The 9,825-nt window shown below is 35.8% G+C and overlaps 1 protein-coding gene across 1 annotated transcript in view; it reads right to left on the bottom strand.

Annotated features, from left to right (window-relative positions):
- Positions 1-7,039: 7,039 nt before the first annotated feature.
- The window catches only part of SCN7A (sodium voltage-gated channel alpha subunit 7), a gene marked incomplete at its 5' end in the record, with an annotated part of 59,833 nt that continues 57,047 nt past the window's right edge, over positions 7,040-9,825 (bottom strand). The window contains one exon of the mRNA XM_082658698.1: positions 7,040-8,783. Within this exon, the coding sequence (XP_082514824.1) occupies positions 7,729-8,783 (1,055 nt within the window). The 3' untranslated portion in view covers positions 7,040-7,728. The remainder of the gene's footprint in view (positions 8,784-9,825) is intronic.

The following is a 9,825-nucleotide window of genomic DNA, read 5'->3' as shown; positions in this document are numbered from 1 at the left end:
ACATTTACTTCCATTAGTAATCTGAGTTGCAGCATATGCCACCTTTAATTATTTTTATATCATTTTATTAATGGTCTGTTGCCCCACCTAGATGTCAACTTCTTGAGGTCAGAAAGTCTGTATTTTACTTGGTTTTTGTACCTAAATATACTACTTGGAAATAAGAACAGACTGGTTTTTTGGCATATATGAGACAGTCTATGCTATAAGAATTTTAACACAAAAAGGATTATTCAGCAAAAAAAAAGGATAGCTCTTTCATGTACTGAAACAGTATGATGTACCCAATGATCGGAAAGCACTATTTTATGAGTTTACGATAATTTCCTTCTAATTCACTTGTTTAGGATTATTGGAGAGAATCCTAAGCAAAAAGTGAAAGTCAGTGTACGGTTGGAATACACTATTTTGCATATTTTCAGATATTATTTGATATCAGTTCAGATTTTTTTTCACCCTTTTAACCTTTGCTTCTGCCCTCCCTCAATTTCCACACATTTAGGAAGAGAACTGATTTGTTCTTTCTAAACCCAGCCAATTATATGTCAAGGCAGAAAAGACAAATAGCTTCTAAGTACTCTGGACTTTGCTTTTGAAAAGCCTGAATCTTTAGGAAAGCTTATAGGTTTTAGGTAATTTTCAGATAGAAACAAAACATCTTGACAAAGCACAGGGGAAAGGTGAATTTCCTTTCTTCAGACTAGAAAAAAAGGTTCTCCCAGACGGAAATCAGGAGTGCTTCTTTCAAATCGGGGCCACCAGGGAGGTGAAAAGATCTAAACAATTCACTCTACAAGTCTCACCACACAGGTCACTTCTTCCCAAACGTTGCTTGCCCAGCTCTTCTATATCCAAGTTTCCTCTCCTACCTCCCATGTTCTCAGAGCCATATAGTTTCTCTGTTGTTCTGAGCAATCAATTCAGCTGTGGTTCCAAGCTTGTTAACACTCAGCAAAATACAAGTATCATAGGATGTACTCTTCCTTCCTTCCTTCTTTTCTTCCTCTCTCCCTCCCTCGTTTCCTTCTTTTCTTCCTTCCATTTTTCTTGCCTTTACTTTTTCAAAAAAATAAAGTTAAATTTAAAAAATTAAAAAAAAGAGAGAGAGAATAAGATTTAAGCTTACTTTGAGGTCAATTATTACAGGAGGTAGAATTTGAGTTCTTTCAGTTTCAAGAACTATAAAAGGCCAAAAGTTTAGGTGGTGTATGGATCAGGGATAATTTGTGGAGAATTGAGCTCATAAAATGTATGGACAAAGTTTAAAGGGAAGTCAAGGGATTTTGCTTCTAGGCCTGAAGGTGTGGTGGGGGTTGGGGATCAGGGTGCAGGAGGCATGGTTACAAGAAGTTCCCTAGAGACTAGATGTAGCTATAACAAAGTGTCAGTTACAGAAGTTGCAGCCATAAAGAGTGAAAATTAAACCCAGTAATCTGGGAGATGCAGAGACTTTCCTTCTCTGCCCAGAGACACCTGAATGGTTGGGAGGAGCCAGCAAGGAGGATGCAGGCACAAGTAGCCTGGTCCAGAAATTCTCCTTGTCCTCATAAGCTGTTAGTAGAGGGATCCTTCCTCATTCCCTGACCTCCCTCTGAGAAAAGCCAGGTTGCTTGGCCTATGGAAACCTGTTTCAGTCCAGCAGGGACCAGTGGCAGCCCAAGCCACATCAGATAAACAAGGAAAACCAAAATAACACCTCCAAGGCTCTGAAATTAAACTACTATGAGAAACATAGCCTGCAAAAATAGACCAAGACCTATATGCTAAACCTAAACAGTGTGATTAACTGCTAAAATAAAAGATTTAAGTAGGGTCCAGTATCTCCTAATATAGACAAAATATCCAGAGTATGATTTTAAAAGAGCAGCCAACATACCAAGAACTGAGAAAAATCACAAGTTGAAGGACAAAAGACAATTTGTTGACACTAATCCTGAGATGAGTCAGATACTGGAATTATCTGAGAAATATTTTTAAAACATCCACTATAACAATGCTTCAACAATGAATTTCAAATTCTCTTGAAATAAATTAAAAACCAGAAAATCACTGCAAAGAAATAGATTCTATAAGAAAAAAACAGTGGAATTATAGAACTGAAAAATACAATAACAGAAATAAAAAACTCAATAGATGGGCTCAACAGTAGAGTGAAGATGATGAAGGAGAAAATCAGTGAACTTAAGCAGAGAACAATACAATTCACACAATCTGAAATACAGATAGAAAAAAGACGGTAAAAAAAAAAAAAAATGAACAGAGCCTCAGGTACCTGTGAGACAATAACAAAAGAGTCATCCATCATGTCATTACTATCTCAGAAGGAAAGGAGAAAAAAGCGAGGCTGAAAAATTGTTTGAAGAAGTATTGGCTGAAGATGTCATAAATTTGGTGAAAGACACAAATCTACAGTTCCAAGAAGCTGAGTAGATACCAAACAGGATAAACACAAAGAAATCCATGCCAAAGCTGCACCTAATTAAAAAATTTGAAAACTAAAAATTATTGAAAGCAGCTGTAAGGAGATGACATTTTACCTACAGTGGAATGAATACCAATGCAAATGACAATGGATTTCTTATGTGAGGTTATGGAAGCCAGAAATGGCACAATATTCTTCAGGCAAAAAACTGTCAACCACAAATTCTATATCCTATGAATTTATCCTTCAGGAATGAAAGAGAAATAAAAACATTCTCAATTCTCAGAGGAAGAAAAGCTAGAAGAATTTGTTACTAGCGGACATAGTCTTTCTAAAAATTTAGTAATATATTCTGTTTAACCCAATATATCAAAACACTATCATTTCAACTTGCAATAAATATATATTAAATATAAAAATATTAAAGAGAAATAAACTCTCTTACTTTTAAAGATTGGCGAAGCAAAATTCTTCAAACAGAAAATAATTGATAAAAGAAGGAATGATGGATCATCAGGAAGAAAGAAATAATGCAAAGAGCAGAAATATGGACTCATACAAGGGACTGTCCTTTTCCTTATGAGTTTTAAAACCATATTTGATGACTGGAGCAAAAATTGCAGTGCCTTCTGATTCCCAAGACAATAATATTTTCAAATAGGGAAGACAAAGAGACAAATGAGAGTGAGGTTTCCATACTTCACTAAAAGTGGTAAAATGCTTTATATTAGACTGTATAATTTGTAGATTGATATATATATAGATAAGTAGATATAGTAATACTCAGAACAAGCACTACCAAAAATATACAAAGAGATACACTTAAAAGCACTATGAATAAATCCAGATGGAATCCTAAAATATGTTCAGAATTGTGCAGGAAGGTAAGAAGAGAACCAGAGAAATGAGACTGGAAGAAACAAATAAAAAACAAATAATAAATGACAACCTTAAATGTTAACATATCAATAATTACCTTAAATGTAATTGATCTAAATATACCAGTAAAAAGTAGATTAAAAAATGTGACCCAACCATATAGTGATTATAAGAAGCCCACTTCAAATTCAGTGACATATGTCTATTGGAAGTAAAAGAATGAAAACAAGGAAGATTTCCCTCAACAATGGGCAGGCATCATCCAGTCCATTTAAGGTCCAAATAGAACAAAAAGGTGGAGGAAGGATGAATTCTCTCTCTGTTCTTGAGCTGGGACATCTATATTCTCCTGCTCTTGGACATTGGAGCTCCTGGTTCCAGGGCCTTTAGATTCAGATTTTAGGACTTACATCAGTGTCCCTCCCCAGTTCTTAGGCCTTTGGCCTTGGACTGTGAGCTACCCCATGGCTCTCCTGGTTCTCAGGCCTTTGGATGTGGACAGAACTGTACTGCCATCTTTCCTGGTTCTCAAGCTTGCATATGGCATATCTCAGATTCTATAATTGTGTGAGCCAATTCCCATAATAATAAATCTCCTCTTATATATCTCTATGTATCCTATTAGTTCTGTTTCTCTGGAGAACCTTGACTAATACCTTTTTAAGGATAAAGACAACTTTATCTCTAAATTACTGTGCCTAGGAGATGCTCAACAGTTTTTTATGAAAGATAGTAAGAAGAAAAGAAGGGAAGAATGGTGATGAAATTTTGTATGAATGGGGACCCTGAATTTATGGGTCATTTGAAGATGTTACCTTCATATGGTTTAGACTAGAATCCAGGAGTAGGGGTGTTGTGCCACCTGGATGGTTAATAGAGTAGATAGCTGGAGTTGAGAGAAAATCCTGTGAGCTAATTTGTAATTTTGAAGTCAGTGAAGATAAGAGGTTCACTTGCAGATGAGGAGAAGAGTAAGTGTCTGACCCTGACAGTTTTAGGTTACCTAACATAAAGAGGAAAATCCCCACCGGTAGAGCGAAGCCTCAGTCATTCACTGGGCATGTTATTGAGTGTTAGAGTTGAGCATGTGGACCTGGAATTTATTGAAAGGAGCAGTTAAAGGAGGAGAGGGTTCAAGAACCAAAGGGCAAAATAAAGCATGTCTGGGAAGGGATTCAGAATGCCCAGAGTAATTCTGCTCCAGTTTCTATTCCATCTCTGCTGTGAAAATTTTATCCTATTGTTGATTCCTCTCTCTCTTTATTGTCTAGCTTGAAGAACTAGTAGCTGGAAACCTAGGTCTCATCTCCATGACGAACTCCTCTCCTTAAAAGTGTCTCTGTGTTGAATACAGTTACATTTTTCTCTAACTGATAAAATCTTTCTTTTTCTTCAGGGGCTCATTTTATTAATATCACCTGTAATTTCTAATGTAGAATCCATCATTCCTTCCTGTATATATATATTACAGGTTATATGAAATAGTATAAAACTTACCATATATTATACATCCAGCTGAATAGTTATGTTTCCCCTGGCAGCCAATAAATTCTTTAGTTTCATATTTATCTTTGTATGTATCTATGTGTATATGTATGTATATCTATCCAGGCTCTGGGTTTATCTCTAGTATCTAGCATTCAATAAATGTTGAATGAAAAAAACTTCTATAGTTTTATCCCTTGTGCCTTTCCTTTTTCCAGAAGTGGTCATGACTTTTAAAATTCCTTCCACAGGGGTGGGGTGTGGGCAGTGGTGGTAGGGGGCTGGATGTTGGGGAGAGAAGGAGAGAGGGAGAAAGGGAGAGAGAGAGAGGGAGAGAGAGGGGTGGGGGAGAGGGCGAGAGGAGAGGGAGGGAAAAAGATTCCTTAACTCTGCACAAAAATATAATTTATCTTAAACTTCCTTTGTCTTTACCCAGGTCATTTATTACTAGACAGGTGTCATACAGAGTGGTTTACTATTCAGGCTCTGAAACTAGCCCTGGTTTGCATTGCTGGCCGTGTTAATTACAAGTTCTGTGTCATATAAAAGCCCTTATAACCCTTCTAAGCCTGAGTTTTTTCATCTATAAAATGAGAATTATCATTGCTTCATGAGTTGTGAATGCTGAGTTCATGCATGGTAAATACTTAGCACAAGGCTGGGCTTAACAGTCTGCTCAATAAATGGTAGCTATTTCCAACATTTTAAAAACCATATTAAAGTGAATTATATTTATTAAAGAAGCAGAAAGAAAAATTTTAAAGAAGCAGGTATTGATAAATATTAGCATAACAATAAATTTAATTTCAGCATTATCTTCCATATAGCAACTTCTAAAAATATGGAGATATATCCAGTAAACTTCGGATTTTGCTAAGAGGAGTGCTTTTTACATTTTTCAGTTTGTAAGGATCTCTGGTAAGCTTGCTAATATTTATTTTACAAAATTAAGTTAATCCAAACGAAGCAAAAATATTTCCAGTTTCGAACTTTGAACCTGAATGAATAAGCTTTAATGTAAGGCTCATTTTAAAAAAGTTCTTATTACACAAAGTTGCCAACCTAATTTACGAAAGAAAAAGAACCAAAGCTTACCTTGGTTAACAAGTTGTATTTACTATTTTCTTTAGTATCTAAAAATTAAAATATGTTGTAAGATTTGTTAAAAATAATTCTTTACATAGCTTTCAGAAGGTTAGTGGCAAACACGATTTACAATTAAAAGATATCATTTTCGAACTAAAATCAGTTCATAGTCTTTATGGAATTTACAGAAGCAAGCTTAGATTCAGTTTAAATATTTGAAGCAGTTTCCACATTAAAGCATTTCCAAGAAATAGAAAATTGAGAAGCTTAAATAAAGCACCAGCTGTCACCATGTCACCAAATTAACACTGATTCCTCACTGGTCCCCATCACATGATGGAGAACAGGAGGAGAGAGGGAAGCAACATTTATAGTAAGAAACAGAACTCTGAAATTATATTTGCTTAGGGGATCCCCCAAAGGCATCTTGGTCAGGTTAATACATTTCTGAGGAGCAGAAATAGATTATAATAGTTAAGGCTCAATCAAGATCATGCATTCATAATAAAATACAATTACTGATATTTAAGTGATATTGAATGTCATACAACATATTTAAAGCTTTTCATTAAGTCATCAGTATACATATTTTCCTTCTGAATCCTTTAGGGCTCTGTAGGCACACTGAAATCAATCATCACACAAATAGAATAAATATCTGAATCTCAAACTACAGGGATGCAAGAGACTGCATTTTATGATTACATCAAAACAACAATTTGTGCCTATCTTACTAGTGAAAATTAATGCTTAGGATTTTAAAGTTTTTCAAACATAAAACATTTTACATAGTAATTATGTATGTGATGAAATAAACACAAAACAAAACAGAAAACTTGGAAAGATAAATGTGAAAGTGGAAACTAAGTTGCATACACTGATGTTATAAAACACCACAAACAGCAAACTCACACTTTGATCTCCTAGTTCAGAGTCCACACAGTTTTAGTGATCATTTTCTTTCTGAAAGTTATAAAAATCCATGAAGTGCAGTGAAAAGTACTACAAAGTGGCCACAGTTTCCCAAGGAGAAATGAGAAAAATTAGAAAATGTAGGCTATAACTGCTGCTCCCTTTATGCTGATTGTTCTAGGAACTCATTCTCTTAAAGAGAGAATGGTCCTTAGCTGGAACTAGCCAAAAAGATGAGAAACCAGGAATCCAAGAACAATGAAACAACATTAATTCACAAACCAAAAATAAATAAAACCAAAACAATCAAAAACAAAACCTAGGCTCTAATCAATCGTTTTCAAAAGTGGTTTGAATCAGCCCAAGAGTCTCTTTGATTAATCTCAGAGACACTTTCTAAGAACTGCCTTTCCTCTTCCCCTGATTGGCATCGGCCTAGGCAAGTTTATGATTTAATGGCCTGTAGCATTGTACTATTTTTTAAAATACCATCCCACTTTAAGAAAGTACTTTTTTATTTGTAATTAAGTCCCATTAGTAGTGACTTGAATCCCATCAAGTTAAAGTAGACATAAAATGTATAAGTAAGCTCCTTCGGCTACTAATTTCTGCTACTACCTCCCCCAACCCTCCAGAAGAAGCACACTCCATATAAGCCATATAGAGAAAACAAGTATTGGATTATTAAACAACAGTTTTAACCCGATTTAACTCTGCAGTAATATCAAGGGGTTGTCTTGGTCAGACTGAATATACAGGGGTAAAAGTGAATTGGACGTGGGATCTTGTGAGCACAAGCTTATCTTCCATGGGTTGTAAACAATTGATTTTTAAGTGAAATCTTTAGTTTCTCTGATCTTTGCTTTTATTTCTGATCTAAACTTTTAACATTTGGGGAATATGTAAAGAAGGTGAAAAGGTAGTGAGTGGGATTAGATCTGGCTTTAAATAGTTGACTTTCCCTCAGTTTTGTCAAAATATGAACCTTCTTTGATAGCCTGAACTTCCACGTCCCCATCTATCATATGAATATCTGATGTTTTCTTGTCATTTTGCCTCAAACGGTAACTTTTATAAGCACGCTGAATGATGGTTGCTGAGACTGCCTCTTGTTTTCGTTTCAGAGTAGTTGTAATTGGCTCATATGTGATCTTAAAAGGGTTGGCTAACATAAATCCAGATTCCATCTCTGAAAGAACTTTCTCCATGCTTACATCTTGACTCATAACTCGCTTTGTTAAAGCGAGTAGGATGTCAAGGCAATGAACTCTGTCCCCGACAGCCATGGGAAGATCCATGGCAACGATCTGGCCCTTGTTTGGTTTTGCCATGAAAAGAGGAGGATGAAGAGCAGCTGCAAAGTCTGAAAGCTTGCTAGAGTCTATATACTGGGTTCTATCAGGATCAAACCTCTTCCATACCTGAAAAAATTTCCTAAAATCATCTTCACTCAATGTCTTGGCTTTTTTCTTAGAAGCAATATTTAAAAACTCCATGACAACAACAATGTACATGTTTACAATGATCAGCCATGATATGAGGATGTAACTGACAAAATAAACAATCCCAACAAAGGGGTTACCACAGTCTCCTCTAACCTGAGTCCCAGGGTTAATTTTATCAGGATCACAGTCAGACCATTTACTGTTGAAAATTGCATTGAGCATCCCGTCCCAACCAGCAAATATTGTAACTTGGAAAAGACAGAGCATACTGCTGCCAAAGGTTTCAAAGTTGGACACATCATTAATTCCAGCTTCCTTTTTAACATAGGCAAAATTGTACATTCCAAAGATGGCGTAGACGAACATGATCAGGAAGATGAGGAGACTGATGTTCAACAATGCGGGGAGGGACAGCACCAAAGGAAGCAACAGATCATGGAACACTTTTGGTCCTTTCTCAGGACGCAGGATGTGGATGATCCGTGAGAGAAGTATCAGTTGCACAAGGGAAGGAGGTACAAGGTAATATCCCACCATCAGAGGCAGAAATAGTCCTTGGTGTAGGAAAAGATAAAGCAGGCAATACAATTATTTAGAGGAATATAAATTATTTTACATTTCTTTGGTTTTCTTCTATATGTTAAGGTAATTAATCCCGTGTAACATTTAGCACATATTGAAAGTCTGGGTTAGCCAAATACTAATTGTGGCAATGCTCAGAGTGTCTAACAAAATTTGGAAGAGAATTATTTCTACCATCATTTTCAGAGTATTACAGATCAAGCACTTCTGGAGTCACAGATGGCATGAATTCATAATATAGGACAGTAGTCATATTTTTTTTCCTGATTGCAGTTAGATCAAGAAATTTAATTCAACCTAACCTTTATTGGATACCTCATAAAGGTGTCAAGAAAATACGCGGAGATGAGTGACATGACTCCTATCCTCAAAGACCCTATAATCTAGTGAGTAGAGGTAGATATTTAAACTAACTATAATGCAAGGCAGAAAGACCTAGTGGATAAACACAGTTTAAAAAATATTTTGTATTCAGTGATCACAGATTATAATTTGATTTATTGACTTCATAAATAGTATCTGGGACCTTAGGAGCTTTAAATGTGAATTGAATAAATGAGTTTTCGCCAAGAACTTTTCTTTCTGGCAATGGTGGGAAGATGATGGCACTGTGAGAGGGAGATATATAACTATAGAGCAAGGTGAAATTATAATTACCATAAAAAACATAAGGGATGCTCTCTGAAAGTACTGGAGAGGGTGTGGTTCATTCTGAGTTGAGAAGGTGGAGAAGGGGAAAATCCCATGAAACTTCTAAATGAGATGGTATGTTTGCTGAATCTGGAAGGATCATGTCTCACATTTCTATTAATTTGGTCACTGTCAATGATGGCATTCTCTCTGATGTTCTATCTTACATATACCCTCATTTCCACAGTGCTTTAGTGAACTTTCTACTCTGACTCAAATTTTCATTTCTCCTCAATCTCTCAAACGCTTCCATTATGCAGGAGGTTTCCCTACTTAATTATAAACACATTTTTACTTCTTCATCACTAAATTTTCTTCACTTCC

Source organism: Grampus griseus (genome assembly GCF_964374135.1).
Source record: "Grampus griseus genome assembly, chromosome: 7".
In the NCBI taxonomy this organism is placed as follows: Eukaryota; Metazoa; Chordata; class Mammalia; order Artiodactyla; family Delphinidae; genus Grampus; species Grampus griseus.
Note: the sequence above shows the minus strand (reverse complement) of the source record. Positions and strands in the feature narration are given on the sequence as shown.